Raw genomic sequence first — 17,244 nt, forward strand, 5'->3', positions numbered from 1 at the left:
GGAGAGGCCCCTCAAATTTCACACAGATTAATAAAATCATTGAATTTAGACAGGAGGCAAACCTAAAGATTATCTAGTTTAATTTCCCATAGGATGCTGACTTCTCTCCAACCACATCCTTGAAATGTGACCATTTCAATTTCTTTTAGTTTCTCTTTTACAAATCCCCTTCTCCTAAACATCCAACATAAGTCCAATGAATTTTGGGTCAAGAAACAAATAACAGTATTTGATATTTGAGGTTGATATTTGCATATCAATGCTGTTTCCTTGATACCCTCTCCTCCAACAACCAAAATTTTCTTACTGAGTCAAGTCCTTACAAAATCTAGCATCTACTTTCCCCTTAGGGACTTGTAACACTCAGGCTACTGTGCTTCTGGAAGGCTCATTCTACAGTTATGTCAATATGCTCAGACACATCTGATTTCTACCCACTATACAGATGTATTATTTATAAATTACCCCTTGTTTTAGACAAAAAGAATATTGGTTAGTTAAGGAGGCATTCCAACTGTAGATATCATGAAGACTGACTAAGTGGTAGCTTAAAGAAACAGGATTTAACTCGTGTCCCATAAAAAAATGTTCAGACACCGCTGTCTAAGTCCAGCTCACTGGTTCAAGGAGGGTGTCAGGGACCCATTCCTTCGTTTAGTCCTGCCACCACTAGCTGAGCAGCTTCTGTTCTCGGGTGTCTCCTACTCACTAAGATTTCTGCATCTCCCATCCCTTAATAGCCTTGTTTACCGAGTAAGAAAGAGATCTCTTTCTGATGGAGACCCCCACTTATACACTCTCCACCAGAGCTTTCTGCATTTGCTGGTGTGTGTGTGGGGAGGGGGTAGATATTTTAGTGAGAATGGCCCCCATGAAAAAGACCAGAAGCAACAAATGTTGCCAAGGGTATGTAGGAAAAAGGAACATTTTTGCCCTGTTGGTGGGAATGTAGAATGCCCTGGTCTCTCTGTAAAGAAGTGTGGAGATTCCTCAAAAGACTTTAAATAGATCTGCCAGCAATCCCACTACTAGGCATCTTCCAAAAAAACACTAATTCAAAAGGAAACCTGCACTCCCATGTTTATAGTAGCACTATTTACAATAGCCACACTATGGAAGCAACCTTTGTGTCCCAAAACAGATGAGTGGATCAAGAAGCTGTGGTATGTATACACAATGCAATATTACTCAGCAATCACAAAAGATAAACTTTTGGGCACTACCTTACCAACTGTATGCCATGCCAGAGGATTCTCTCTAGGTCAAGAATTCCCCGGCCGTCCCGATATTTTCCAAGGTGAGCTGGATAGATGTTCTGAAATAACATATTGGAAATGTTACTTATTAGTTTTGACTCATAGAGCTATGAAATGCACACTGGCATATTAAAAGTGATAGTTGAATTGTAAGTTTTAACTCTATTGTTAAAAGTTATAAGATTAAAAAAATCTTGTTTAACACACTGTTTCCCAATTTTTTGGATCAAAGAACGCTATGAGGCATAATAGCTGGGAACAAGTGATGGAGCCACGATTCTGTGAAACACACCTTGGGAAGTGCTAACCACTCTAATTCTAATGTTAAACCTTAGCTTTGCTACCCAATGAAGCTTGTAAGTTTGAGTTGTCAAGTGTGAAATGTAAATGATATAAAATATACAATGCTGTGCTAGCCGTTGAACATGCTTCCAAATAGCACCTCTCCCCTTTGAAATTTATTACTACTAATCCTTACCCTTTAACAAGAAGACCAAAATGTAATTTCTGATTCATAGATAAATTAAGAAAAAAGTATTTTAGTGTAATTTATGGTAAAACTTTTGACATAAGGAACAATTTCATTTCTTGAAAAGAAGGATGATAACTCCTCCTATTTAAGGAAAGAAAAATTTAAAATAAAACAAAAAACAAAACGGTTAAACTTAGTTGCATATAGAAGATACAGAAGAGAAGGAAAAAAAAGTATGCCACAATCAGGCAGGAAATAACTAGACTATGTTATGTGGCCACCAGTGTGAACTGCAAAGAAATTAGTCGTTCAGGCATGTAGCCAAGGGAAAAAAAAATAAGAAAAAACTCTTGAATTATAACTGCTGACAATTTTCCATAAAGGTAAACAATTTTGAGGAGTCAAACAATTGAAGTTCAGATTATCTGCTTCATTAAATTTGTGGTCAGTGAACAGAACATTCTCAACTGCCTCAAGCTTGGACTAATTTTATATCATGTACACACATTCGCATGCAGAGTCATGGTGATGAAACAACCAGTCGAAATAACAGCCAAATATGGCTCATGATGATGTTGGGGAAGCAGTGGAGGCTGGGCCTCAAAACCCACAATGTGGACCTGTGGGTGCTGACAAACTGGAGACAAGAAGGGGCTGCTTCTGGCAATGCTGTTAGCATTTTGCGTAATAATTAATGTAGTGCACAGGGGATATGTTCCAGGACCCCCAGGGGATACAAGAAACCTAAGATAGTAACAAGTCCATATATACAATGTTTTATCCTATATATACATATTTACAATAAAATTTAACTTATAAATTGGGCAGAGTAAGAGATTAACAATAATAAAATGAAACAATCATAACAATAATAATAAAAGTCACATGAACGTGGTCTCTCTTTCAGTACCATATTGTATACAATATTTTCAGGCCACAGCTGAAGGGGTTGTACTGAAACCATGGAAAACAATATTTCAGGTAAAGGGGGATGCCCATCATATCATATTGAATTACTAGAAGACAGTCTTCCTGACATGAAAGTAGAGAGTCAGTTGTCTCTTCAACAGAGTTAGGTATGAGCCTAAACAATAAATCAAAAAATGTATGGCTCTAAATCCCTGCCTTAGAAACAAAGAAACTTGTGCCCAGTGTCATCAAAAATATGATTTTATGCAAACTTTTAATGACTTTTAATAGATATTTTACATCTAGAATCTCCAGGAAAGAGCACAAACTTTTACTTATTCTCATTATCAGATCTGCTCATCAGTTGCAATAAAGTAATGGTGCTATTTTGTTACTTCATAGTATTATAAATACATGTGACCCAATGAGATGAGAGTCTTTCCTGAAAAACTTTTTGACTATTGTAAAGATGCTCATGGGGAGGATCAGAGGAATTTCAGTATGTACAATTTCATATTTGATGACTTCTGATAAAATAAAACCTCAAACAGTTTTGATATGAACCTCAAAATGCTAACATAAATTTAAAATTTGCTTCAGAGGTAGAAATATTAAAATCTACTATTATATATGAATATTTAAGGAAGAAAAGATTTAAACAATAGATAATCTATAGTTTAGAAACAGACTACAAAATAGCTTTTCTAGAAGTGGAAAATAACAGCATCGTAGGTAAAAAGCATTTGTTTCTAGACCGGTCTTGATCATGTTTGACATTCAGCTCTTGCCAGGTCTATATTTAGAACAAGGCGAACTCAGACATGAATATGGAAGTACATGGAAGTTGGCCTTCTGGTATTTATTTGTACATTTACTTTAGAGGACAAAGAGGTCCTATCATAGATAAGGTAGTATCACTGTGTGAAGACTTGCTGGTTGAAAACAAGTTCTGGTATTTCTGTTTTTTTTCCTATGTCACAGTCTAGTCTAGTGGCCATTTAAGAATCTGCATCAGACCAATACAATGAAATTTTATTTTATTATTTTATTTTATTTTTTTCAGATTTATTTATTTATGGATACAAGAGCTGGGGTGCAGGCCAGAGGTGCAGGGGTGTGAGAGGATTCACCAGGGACAGAGTGGGGAACAGAACAGGCAGATTGACTGAAATACACTGCTGAGGGGAGCAGCGGGCGAGAGAGGAGAGGCCTCGCCATGTGCGTTTCTCCCTGGCCAGCTGCAGATTGCTTCATAGTGTGGTGCTTAACCCCTTGCGCCACCAGGGAGGCCCTTTGCTGCTTTCTTTCTTTCTTTCTTTTTTTTTTTTAAAGATTTATTTATTTATTTATACACGCACTGGGTACAGTCAGAAGAGCGGGAGGGTGAGAGAATCACCAGAGCCAGAGTGGGGAACAGAACAGACAGACTGACGAAGAAATACACTGCTGAGGGGAGCAGTGGGCGCGGCAGGAGAAGTCTGTTGCGCCATGTGGGACCCTCGCTGGTGGCCAGGGATTGAACCGGCGCTGCAGAGGCTGCAGGCAGCTTCGCAGCCCAGTGCTCAACCGCTGCGCCACCAGAGGAGGCCCTACAATGAAATTTTAAAATGTATTAAGTATACTATTCTCAAAGAGTTACACTGTGTTCTAACACATGGTCAGCTTGTGACTGAAGTCCTGGATTCATAAAATCATTAAATTGAGTTGGGAAAATATTTTTTTTTTACATAAAAGTGCTTTAGTTCCATGAGGAATCCTCAGGGAAAGACATTTGGTAGGGAACTCTCCATTTCTTTAAGTTGATCCAATCCCTCTTAGAATTTTTTATGGTATGTAAAATCTACATACCATAAAATTTGCCATCTTTACCATGTTGAGTGTACTGTTCAGTGCCATAAAATACATTCAGTATGCTGTGTAATCATTGCCACCAATCATCTCCAGTTCTCTTTTTGTCTTTCAAAATGGCGAAGTGCCCATATACCCCATGCTCCCCCCAGGCTTCCAGCCCTTGGCCATCACCATTCTTTCTTTTGTGATGAAACTGACTACTTTAGGTACCTAATATACAAGGAATCATACAGTACTTGTCCTTTTGTAGCTGGCTTGTCTCATTTAACATTATGTCATAATGTTCACCCATCATGAAGTAATTATCTCTAATCTCCTATTTTTGCTATTGGACCAAAAAAGTAGATGTGGTCATTTCATCTTTTTATATCCATATAATATTTCATATCAATTTACTTCAAAGAGAGCTTAGAAAATTTGCCTGGGGTGTGATTTGTATTCCCCTTTAGGAGAAACCTAAAAGTACAAAACAGTGTTAGGAGAAGTATCAGGAAAAGAAGCAATTTTGACTCTGGGTTAAAGATTTTCTTTATGCCCTATTCTTGAAAATTCTGGACTCACAGATCTGGATGAGGTGCCAGAATAAATATTTTTGAAGAGGCATTTTTAAAAACACAAAGAATGCCAAGAACAGAGAATTCTCTTCTGAATTGCACTGTAGTAATTCTACCTATGATTTCCACCCACTGTGAGTTGCTATATAGATAAAGCCAATCCATCCTCTTTGATGCATTTCAAAATTTGACTTTGTCTCCACTGCTTGAGGCAAAACACCTCCATTTTCCTGAAGTAACAGCCTTTTATTTTATGTAGTTCCTTTAGCTGTCCATTAGGTAGTCAATATTCATTTGGAAAGAGGCTTCCAGAACTGCTGCCTGTTCAGCATCATTTCCTAATATTCTTCCTGTGGCATGCAGAGTGCCAAGATGGAAGTAAGGTTACTAATCAGTGTCGTGAGATAGGAAGATTATCTGGTTTAGCCGAAGCTAATCAGAGTCCTCTCTCTCTCTCTCTCTCTCTCTCTCTCTCTCTCTATATATATAATATATATATATATATGTGTGTGTGTGTGTGTGTGTATTTTTTACATTGTTGTTCCTCTCAGGTGTAATCCCCATAGAATTCCCACCACCAAGTCACCTGTGGACCATCACTATAATCTCTTGTGCTCGTCCCTCCCCCTCCCTTGCTGAATGTCTCCAGTTTATCTTTTGCCTGATAGTTTTGTTTTTGTTTTTTCCTGATCCCTTCTTTGATTCCCCTAAATTCCTCCTATAAATGAACCTATCCTATATTTTCCTTTTCCTTCTGACTAATTTCGCTGAGCATAATCCCTTCCAGCTCCATCCATGTTGCTGCAAATGTCATGAGTTTATCTTTTTTGATTGCTGAATATTATTCCATTGAATCATGGAGTCCTTTAAAAGCAGTGTTTCCATCTGGTTGCAGAAGGAGAAGTCAGAGAGATTCAAAGTAAAAGGGACTCATTGCCAGGAAATCCTCCATTGTCTAAATGGATGGAGTCACATGCAAAGACCTGGGAGTGCCTCTGGGAGCTGAGAGTGGTCCTGGGTAGAGGATCAGATAGAAAATGGGGTCTTCTGTCCTGAGGCTGAGGCAACTCAGTCAACTCTTTGATTTTAGCTTCAGGAGACTCTGAGTAGAGGATCCAGTTGAACAGTGCACAACTTCTGATAACAAAAACTGTGAGTTAATAGTTGGGTGCTGTTTTCAGTCACTAAGTTTAGGGCATTTTATTATGCAACAATAGATAATGAAAACACTGCCTCTTCTATTTTATGTTCCAACAATACTTATCTACTTGCAGTTCTAAATATAGCTCTCTCTCCTGGCTCTCCTTCTTACATTTGTTTATGACATTTCCTTGCTTTGGCTTCCCCCTCTTATCTGATCAAATGAAATACTCTACTCTTCTTCCTGTTCAAGGCATATCTCAGGCATTCCAGTCACCAGAAAGCACCACTGCCTTCCCTTAATGGACTTACTGTGTATTAGTCCCTGCTGCAGGAGGAATTAGAGAGAGCTCTAAAGATGTCCCTGGCAAGAGAATTTTCAAGTACCAGCTTTATGATGTTGTTGAAAAATAAGATGATGAGGAATGAAGTTGGGAATAAATGTATAAAAGTGCTTGTAGATATTTTTATATCTAAGTCATTTTAGATATAAAGGAATAAGTCATTTAGATATAAAGGACTCCATGATTCAATGGAATAATATTCAGCAGTCAAAAAAGATAAACTCATGACATTTGCAGCAACATGGATGGAGCTGGAAGGGATTATGCTCAGTGAAATAAGTCAGAAGGAAAAGGAAAATATAGGATAGGTTCATTTATAGGAGGAATTTAGGGGAATCAAAGAAGGGATCAGATATTTTTATACCTAAGTCATTTTTACCACCTAAAGATAGTAACAATATTATTTGACACATCACACTGGCAATAATTGGCAGTCCAATCTTTGTATTTACTACCCTTTGCTTAGTAAAAACTTTTAAGGATGTCGTTCCTCTGCAATTTCAGTGAGATGCTTGTCAATTCCTCCTATTCTGCTCCAGATGGACACCTAAGGGTTCTGTGGTTTTTATAACTTGAGCTCTGAGAGTTTGACTCTTCTTCCTGCCTCCTGTAGTCTGTAGACTATACTACATAGCTTCAGACATGGGGAACAGTAGGAACAGCCTCAGCATATTGAAGTAGGTGCTTCTCAATCCTCTCCCCAGTGCCAAGAGGTCATATATCTTTCCTGATAACTTTACCAAATCATAGGCCTTCATTCTCCCTTCTCTCCTTTCCTTTGATGATAAAAAATCAGGAACATCATCAATTTCATTTATCTGCTCCCCCGCCTTGGATTTCAAAACGATTTCTGTACCCGTGACTACATCCTCTTTCAACACTAATCCTAAATTCCTTTTCTAATTGCATTACATCCTTTGCATTCACAAAGACTATAGCCTCTAATCTTTGATAATCCTCAGATGCACAAGTACATTATAGTACCCAGAGGCCCTGCCACTACCAAGAGAAATAATCTGTAATTCTGTCTATGTTTTTAAGAAGCTCATTTGTAGATACAAACAATTGTTTGTATCTAGAAAGTATCTAGAAAGTAAAGCAAAAAAAAAAAAAATTGTAGTTCATGCAAATAGTGTCAAAGGGTTTCAGCATTTTACAGGTAACAATAGACAGACAAGTATGGAAATCTAAATTTGGGTACAGAAAACGTTTCAAGATCCAAGCATCAGAGAAATCTCTTAAGAGGTCAAAGAAAACAGGATGCCTAGAAAGAGGTTCAGGTACAGAATTTTAGTCTTGGTGGGAAGTGACAAGAGTAAACCTGAGTTTGGTCTTGAGGGGATGAGTGCTGGTGAAAGAAAGACAAGACTCCCACGTGAAAAATCAAATCTGCAACCCAGTTACTAGAAGTAGGCCACAAGGCAGGGACTGGCTCTTGAATACAGTTTTAAAAAGTGGAGCAAGACAGAAATCGCATGTTGTTCTCCAAATCTACTTGTGCAAGTTTGCAAGTATATATACAAGCAAGGCTACTAATTGCAGCAGTTGGTAATAGGGAGAAACATAGAAAGTAAATGCTCACCAGTGAGAACCTGTTTATATAAATGATGGACTATTTTGCAGCTCTTAAAACCAATGAGGTATTTAACTCATATGAGTTGATGTGGAAAGATTTCCAAAATATATTATTATTAACTGGAAAACATTGGCACATAGGTCAAGATAAACAGTTTGATATCACCACTGCGAAAGGGAAAATAGGCTATATCTGGACCACACACAGATACACACACACACATGCACACACACACAAACGGTGTATATTAGTGTCCACTCTTGAGGAAAAGACATTCAAAGCATTTCAAACAGAGATTTGATGTTTGATTAGCGATTATTTAAAAATTGTTGCAGAGTCACAGGGGAAGGTAAGCTTACCCAAAGGTAAGCAACTTTAGGAAACAACTAACATCAAATAGAGCAAAAGGAAAAATTATTTAACCAAGAGTGCAAAATTACTCTTGTGCTGAGGCTGTTGGAGTATCTGTCTGGATAAATTCTAAGTCCTTCTCACTCCAACCACGATATCCCCTTAATATGCTTTCTTTTGGTCCCCAGCTAGGAAGAGATGGTCTTACCATGGCAATCTACTGATTATTATTATTATTATTATTATTATTATGTACTTTATGCAATTTGAAAATTGTGTTGGAGGAGGGATTGCCTATCAATCCTTTGGTTTGTGTTTACTTTTATTTTTTTCCTTTGTGCATTTATTCTATGTGCATATTGAAAATATGTACTCTATGAACCTAAAATGAAAATATTATTTCATTATATTGAACATGGTTTCATTTTATCCATCCTGTCTTTACCTTGCAAAATGAAAATCACATTAGAAACTAGTGAAATATCTGGAACACATTTTACTTAAAGCTTTCTAAAAATCAAAACTTAATAGCTAAACACAACAGAAAATTTCCAGAAGATAAACTTGTTACACCTAAATAAAAATAAAGTCAAGTTTCCTGGTAATTAAATAAACCCAACATAAAATAGAAATATGATGAGCTTTAATTTTTTTTTGGCTAGAAGTAGTTATTTGATTAAAATAATGATATTGAGAAGATTGCATTCAAAATTATTTGTAATTCATTGCAATTTTTTACACAATTTAATTGCCTGACATATTTCTTTATTGTTTGTTTTTGTTTTATTATGTTTACTTTTATTGAGGTATCATTGGTTTATAACCAATGATATGATTTAAGGCAATAGATTCACGCCTCCTCAGATAGAAGTCAGAAAGACAGTAAAAAAGATAATGAAACCAAAAGCTGGTTCTTTGGAAAAATAAAACAAAACAGACAAACAAACCCCTAGCTAGGCTTGGAATAGGGTGGTCCCCAGGAAAGGGGGAGGTTCCAGGTTCCCTGACCCACCCAAAGGAGGGTGGAGCTGAGCAGGGAGAGAAGCAGCTGCAGAGGAGACTGAGGAAGGAAGGAAGCAGGATGGAGAGCCAGAAGGAGACCTGGAGGAGACACATGGAGCAGAGACATGGGAAAACACTGCACTTGCCTTTTGGCTGTGGACTGGGTGACACAGATGTGGGTGAGAGACCCATGGGGAGGTTAACAGTGGCAGCTTTTATCTTGATTTTGATATTTCTCTTTTCCTCCCAAACTTGTCTGGTTGTTTCTGACCCTTCTCTATGGGTCCCTGCTGAAAGGTGCTTTAGACTTGTGGCAGGCTTTGGGGCCTTGCTCTGGGCCAATCCCATTTGGGGGGACTTTTACCCATGAGGGGACGGGTAACTTTGGGTTCTTGATTTAAAAACTATATTCCTTGTCTTTTCTGTATTGTTTACTAATTGTATTAAAGTTCTTTTCCATGAAAGGTCTTCTATATTTTGTGTTAATGCAGTGAATGGCAGAACCTATTTAGAGCAGGCAGGTTTGGGGGTTCTTGGGTGTCCCTCTCCCTGCCATGTAGCAGGCTCACAAAGAAAAAGAGGGAGAAAACACAAATAAATAGGATCATTAATGAAATAGGAGAAATTATAACAGACACAGCAAAAATCCGGAGGTTAGTAAGAGGTTGCTATGAACATTTATATGCAAAAAGTTCAGCAGTCTAGATGAGGTGGACAAATTCGTAGAATTATACAATCACACAAGACTGAATAAGAAAGAAACAGAAAAACTAAACAAGCCAATTACAAGTAAGGAAATTGAAACAGCAATCAACACTCTTCCAAAAAACAAAACCCCAGAACCAGATAGTTTTATAAGTGAGTTCTACCAAACATTCAAAGACGAATTAATATCCATCTTGAGCAAACAAAAAATTGAGAAAAAGGGCCTCCCCTGGTGGCGCAGGTGGTTGAGCGCAGCTCTGTGAAGTTGTCTGCAGCCTCTACAGCGCCGGTTCGATCCCGGCCAGCAGGCGAGGGTCCCACATGGCACAGCAGACCTCTCCTGTCTCGCCCGCTGCTCCCCTCAGCAGTGTACTTCATTAGTCTGCCTGTTCTGTTTCCTGCTCTGTCTCTGGTGAATCCTCTTACCCACCCATGCATCTGGCCTGTACCCCAGTTCTTGTAAATAAATAAATAAATAAATAAATAAATAAATAAATCTTTTTAAAAAATTGAGAAAGAAGGAATGCTTCCAAATACATTTTATGAGGCCAACATCACATTAATATTGAAACCAAATAAAGACAACACACACAAAAAAGAAAACTACAGACCAATCTTGCCAATGAACATGGACATTAAAATCCTCAATAAAATCTTAGCAAACTAACTCCAACCATGCATCAAAAGTATTATACACCATAACCAAGTAAGGTTCATTCCAGGGACAAAAGGATGGTTCAACATCTGAAAGTCAATGTAATTCATCACATCAACAAAAAGAAAGATAAAAACCCTATGATCATATCAACAGACACAGAGAAAGCATTTGATAAAGTTCAACATCAATTTATTATGAAACCCTTTGAAAAACTTGGGATAAAAGAAACATATCTCAACATAATAAAAGCCATATAGGATAAGCCCAGAGCTAGCATCTTTCTCAATTAAAAAAACTGAAAGCCTTTCCACTAAGATACAGTACAAAACAAGGATGTCCACTCTCGTCACTACTATGCTACCTAGCACTGGAGGCCCCAGCCAGAACAATTAGACAAGAGAATGTGGTGATAGACTCTGGGTGCTTCAGTGATGGGAGATCTATGGTGACCACACTTGAGGGAAGGAGTGATAAAAAAAATAAAGCTTTAAATATGTTTATTTAGTTTGTTTTTAGATATGCTCTTATTTAGTAAATGTTCAATGACAAGGAAGACTTAATTTTGCTTGGCTAGTAGGGGCAGTGGGGGTGGGGAAAATGGAGAGAGAGCCTGATATATTATTCAAGACAAGATAATTTACAGTAATAATCTACAGATGGTTTTATTTTAACCTTTGTGAAAAGAGCAGTCTATTTAAAACTGCGCCAGGAATGTGTTGGGTTTTTGAGATTAAATTTCCAAATAGAGCTGTGGAGTATATTTTTAAAAGTGACAAGTATGTTACTTCAATACAGCAGTCAATCGAGTCAGTTACATCACAAAGACTGTATCTGATGCTTCTCAGCACTACTTTGGATTCCCTTGGTGTGACATGTCTCTTATTGCAGCTTCTACTATGGTAACTACTCTGTGTTTGTGTACCTGCAAACACAACGTAACGCCCAGCCAGGGGACACAGCATCCCCAGCCTTCTTTGCTGAGGTTGAGGCAGGGTTATCTTGGAACCCATAGCAAGCAACAAACTGCCCATAGCAGGGGCAGTTTTTTTTTTTTTTTTTTTAACAGTAAATATTTTATTTTTTAGTTCTATGAACTATACACAATTGCTGTCAACCTAAATGATGAAAAAATGTTTCCCATAATTTCTTGGTTTTAGTTTTCAAGATAAGTCAAAAAAGAAATTTCTTTCCATTTTGTGAAATTTGATCTACACTTTAAGTGGAGTCAATTTTGATGACAGACTGGAACCTGCTTTCTCCCCCAGGCTGGGCAGCCCTTAATTTCACAAGGCTATTCATCCATAAGGGAGTGAGCAGCCAGGAATATATCTTGGTGCTGGCTCTCCTCCTCCCTGCTTTGCTCTCCTTTACTCCAGTGCCCTGACTCACACTTCAGTAAAGTACTTAAACTAAAGCGTTTATTTTAAGCTCTATTTCATAGGGAGCCGTGGCTAAAACAATCTCTGATACACAGTGCTTGGGTTCTGAAGGTTCAATTCTATGACGAGTGCTGGGGGAAAAACACATTGAAAATATGATTTTGAATACAGTCCGATGGGAAAACTCACATGTAGGAGGAACCACTGGAACCAGAAGCTCAAACGTTATCAGGACATTCTCTGCATCTCTCATCTGTGTTGCTGCTTCCTCTTTCCCACTGTTCTTCTGACTGACTGTATAGTTTTGTCTGATTCTCTGGCTCACCTGGAAAGAAACGGCCAATGTTTAAGGGAGGACACTCACCCCTTTCCTCTTGTTTTCCTGGAGGCACCTCTATTAAGTTACTCCCTGTCTTTGCTGCAGCTCGACTCCCCATTTACTCCCCAAGATGTGACTGATCTGATTTGTGAGTTTGGAAAAGGTACTGAATATATGCAGCTCAGCTGGTTTCCGTCTCATTGTTCTCATTGTACACTTCCAACCAGGTGTTCTCAATATCCGCCAGGACGTGCTCCTTTCTCTGCCTGTCATTTCAACGTCAAGCCTCTGACTTCAACTCTTGTCATACTGCATTCTTCGTGATCTCCCCTACACTTGCATCCTCGGGTGACCTTGAGTAACCCCTGACAGTAAGTTTCTATAAATCTGTATTTCCAGCCCCACCTCTCCCCTGAGATTTAATGTATGGCCAGATACACCCAGAGCTTATATAGACTCAAGAGTGCTTTTATAAATATCATAAAGACTGGTATCTATTGGATTCATATTTTTAATAACATCTAACTACCAATGGGATGTGTCCACCTGTGTGTTCCATGGCCGCTTCACATTTCATGTGTAAAGGAGAACTTACCAGGTTCCTCACCCCACAAATGGGTCTTCTATTCCTGCCCATATCCCCCTACTCTGTCACCCTAAAGAGAAACATCTTTGTCTTTTTTCCTCTTGCTGCAACACTGTTTTTCCTTAACAAATCTTAGCAGCCCTTCTGCTAAACATCCCTTGGAGTTATGTCTTTCTCTTTTCTCTCATATTACCCCAGTCCCTGTGCAATGGCGCCATCTCTTCTTTTGCTCAACCTCCCTAATGTATGTAAATACCCTTGTTCCCTTGCTCACTCCTATTCTTCCCTGTGATTTAGCTTAGACTTTCTTTCCTCTTCCTAGATCAAATTAGAAGCCCCTTGATACTCCTCCGGAGCGAACACCAGTGTGGTGCACTGGACTGTGTCCTCTTGGCATGCCCAGGGGACAATTCTCTGTGCCTTACCCACTTCCTCCATCAAGTCCTCTCTGAAATGCCTTTGTGATTTTCTGCCACGGGGCTTTCTCTCAGTCGATGGTCACATGCTGAGTCCGATTGCAGAAGCAACGTGGAAAAGTGGCAGAAGATGAGACCCGAGGCAACCTCAAGTGGGGACAGGAGTCAACAGATGCTCTAGCAGGGTGACCCAAGGGCCTCTCTACATAGTTCCTCAGAGGGTCTCTAGTAGCACCGTGACCCTGAGGTCACTGTTGCTCACTGATGTTCTTTACCAGCTTTTTTCCTTCCCCTTCTCACTGTATAATCCCTTGCATGTTTCCTGGCATGATCATCCAAATAAACTACCTGTATCCACATATTTTATTTAGGCTCTGAATGAGGCAAGTGGGAGTACCCAAACTAAGCCATGCTCCAATGGTATCTGATCTATACTGACGTGGTAGAGTTTGTTATGTCGAATTATCATTGCTGCCTTTTCTGTGCATCTTTAATGGCCAGTGCTCTGACATGGGCCTGGATTAGAATAGATATTATGAGAAATATACAAAAGCAGGAAGGACAGGTGGGGTGGCAAGAGCAAAGAGAGAGGAGAGGGAGATGAGGGGAAGCTAGAAGAAGGGAAGGACAGATAAAAGGAAGGAAAAGGAGGGGAGAGGAGAGCCCTTTTGGTTAGCACTGGCTATTCCAACTTATACTTTCACTTTGAGGAGGTACAAAATTTGAATGGTGCATTGCAAATATAGGATATTATTGGAAATTTATCTAAAAAGCGAGTCACAGACACAGTGGGTTTTATCTTCATGGAAAGGTAATTAAGAAACCAAGTCCTTGGGCCTCCCCGGTGGCGCAGCGGTTGAGCGCTGGGTTGCGAAGCTGCCAGAAGCCTCTGCAGCACCGGTTCGATCCCTGGCTGCTCCCCGGCCACCGGAGGAGGGTCCCACATGGCGTGCAGACCTCTCCTGCCGCCCGCTGCTCCCCTCAGCAGTGTACTTCGGCCCTTCTGCCTGCTCTACTCCCCGCTCTGGCTCTGGTGAATTCTCTCACCCTCCCGCGCTTCTGACTGTACCCAGTACATGTATAAATAAATAAAAAATAAAAATAAATCTTAAAAAAAAAAAAAAGAGAGACCAAGTCCTTTGCTGGAACTGTGACACATTATCTGAGACTTGCAGTAAACAAAAACAGCGTGGTGTTTCTTTGGGGGATATGATAAGGACAGGGTACCTGAGAGCAAATGATAAAGATGGAATCAGCAGAGGGGCTGCCTTTGCACAGTTTTCAATTTCCTCAGGATGTGTGTAAGGAAGATGGAGTGTGGGAGATGAGAGCCCAAGTCTACGGGTTCAGGGTTATTAAAAAAATGGTTGAATCCTTTACTGGAATTTCACAGTTGATCTCTGCAAAACAACTCTAAAGAGAGAAAGCTTCACCAGAGAATAATGTGATACCCTGGCACATAATTATTTATGAAGTGCACATCACAGTGGCACCTAAACACTTCAGAGATATTTGATGCATGGCCTGGATGCATCCAGAGCTTTATTAGACTCAGGGTGCTTTACAAATGTAATAAAGGCAGATGTCTAATGGAGTCACGTTAAAAAAAAAAATCCCCACTGCCAGGGCACTTGCAAATGTTCAGTTGTCTCCTACTACCCGAATACCAGTCTCCAGAGAAATGCTCTTAATAGAGCATAAATAAGTGGACTAGAAGTTCTTGGTCTCTGAAAGAGATTAGTGCCGGGAAATAAAATAGTAATTTAGGAGAAGAAAGAATTAGAGTACATACCTATATCTATCTTTTGATTTATTTCTTTTCTTCCATTTTGATGTTTTTCATTGTTATTCTTTCCTCAGCAGTTGTCTTGTTTATATTTAGAAAATCTAGATAGCCAGGAATCCTTGGTGTAAATCATTTCTTTTACAGAGATCTGCGAGGTTACAGATATTGCTTTCCTAGCCCACTTTACTAAAGCAAAGACTGTCTATAGAGGATTTTCACACAAAATGAATGTTTAAAAAACTTAAAATACAGCTATATTTGGATCCATGAGCTATAAACAGCAGGAAACCTGCAAGATTCTAAAACCTGCTATTTCCCCTCTTATTATTTCTGTTTTACAAAGCTTTGTGTGTTCCATCTTCAGAAGCTAACTCAATTCCTTCAGTTCAAGAAAATGTATTACCTTACCATGATGTGCAGCCTTTGGATTTTTCTGACTTGATCCACAGATGTCACCTCAGAAATGATGCTTGCCATTCAGCTCAATTTGCATCATTACACAAAAGGGACTCTCCTTGGAAACCTTTCATGTGCTTCTGAAACATAATAGCATTTCAAAGAAATGTGTTCTTTTTAAGATAATAACTGCTGTTAACTCCCCCACTAGATCTTGCTGAAGTTTATGACAATTAAGCCAGTACTTACAACTGGCTGGAAATGATTTGACAGTGACTTAACTCTTTGGGGGAATGTTATTCTTTAACTTACTACTATGGCAAAAATTTGTTTTGCTTTTCAATATGTATTAGAGTATTCAACTGTCATCTCTGTTTTTCCTCTACTTATTCCTGGGAGTAGAAATCCATTTTTGGTGTTGTATATTTGTTGTTCTTAAAAAAACAGATAGAATAATTGCTGTGGATTGAACTGTGAACCCCTCCCAAATCCAGATGTTGAAGCTCTCCCCCTACAGTACCTCAGAAGGCTGGAGATAGGGCCTTATGGAGTCTTACCTTAAAATGAGGCTGTTAGGGTAGACCCTAATTCAATCTGTGTGGTGTTCTTATATGAAGAGGAAATTTGGACACAGAGAGAGATACTGGGGATGCTCACACACAGAGAAGAGACCAGAGGAGGACATTGAGAGAGGACAGCAAAAAGGTAGCAATCTTGAAGTCACGGAGAAGGTTCTCACAGGAAACCAAACCTGACCATGGACTTCTAGACTCCACAGCTGTGAAAAAATAAATTCTATGGTTTAACTATTCCATCTGTGGTGTTCTGTTATGGTAGCCCAATACACGCAAATTCTACATGCCATATCCCTTCCAAATGGCCATTCAGCCTTGGCTTGAAGCTTTTCAGTGTGAGGGAAGGTGCCACTCCTCACTATCTATTCCATTCAGTGACTGTGGTTTCCTGCAGCAATTCCACTGCTGAAACATCCATCGCGCGCTACACAGGATGATCTCCTATTGCCACAGAAGCCAAGTGCTTTCAAAATAAAATGACTGTGAGTTGGTTAAGAATGACCTAAAGTCCCTGAATTTCTAGACAGTGCCTCTGAATGCAATTTCACAAACTCAGTTGCTAAACTGAGACTCCTCTGTCTCCGAGACATCATTGGAGGCTGCCTGTGCCCCTCCTGAGCCTCTCACTCCTTGCTACCTGTAACCGGCATCTTGCTGGTCTTTCTGACTACAGCTTCCAGTAATTGCTACCCAAAAGAGGCTATTTTATGTACATTGGAGGAGTAAAATTCACTGTGGGCTAATCACCCACTTACCACCTCCCTGACTGTTTTTATTTGGTGAGATTAAATTACAATGAACAATGAAGTCTGAGTTAAAGAGGAAAATAAGGCACCCTGAGGGCAATTTAGGAGCACCAGATGGGAAAGAAGACAAACCTTTGCCTTGCACAGAATGTGTGTGTGGCAGTATCCTCTAGCAAGGCTTCCTCTCTGCCCTTGCCCTGACAGTATCTGCACACTCCCCTCC

The 17,244-nt window shown here is 39.3% G+C and overlaps 1 protein-coding gene across 1 annotated transcript in view; it reads right to left on the minus strand.

The window, feature by feature from the left end:
* The window catches only part of VWA8 (von Willebrand factor A domain containing 8), a 364,311-nt gene extending 348,471 nt beyond the window's left edge, over positions 1 to 15,840 (minus strand). Inside the window, exons 1-2 of the mRNA XM_054701470.1 lie at positions 15,713 to 15,840; positions 12,387 to 12,522 (exon numbers count right to left, since the gene is read on the minus strand). Of these exons, the coding sequence (XP_054557445.1) occupies positions 12,387 to 12,522; positions 15,713 to 15,781 (205 nt within the window). The 5' untranslated portion in view covers positions 15,782 to 15,840. The remainder of the gene's footprint in view (positions 1 to 12,386; positions 12,523 to 15,712) is intronic.
* Positions 15,841 to 17,244: the final 1,404 nt, after the last annotated feature.

Source organism: Talpa occidentalis, unplaced genomic scaffold, assembly GCF_014898055.3.
Source record: "Talpa occidentalis isolate TD23 unplaced genomic scaffold, MPIMG_talOcc4v2.1 talOcc4.5, whole genome shotgun sequence".
NCBI classification, from domain to species: domain Eukaryota; kingdom Metazoa; phylum Chordata; class Mammalia; order Eulipotyphla; family Talpidae; genus Talpa; species Talpa occidentalis.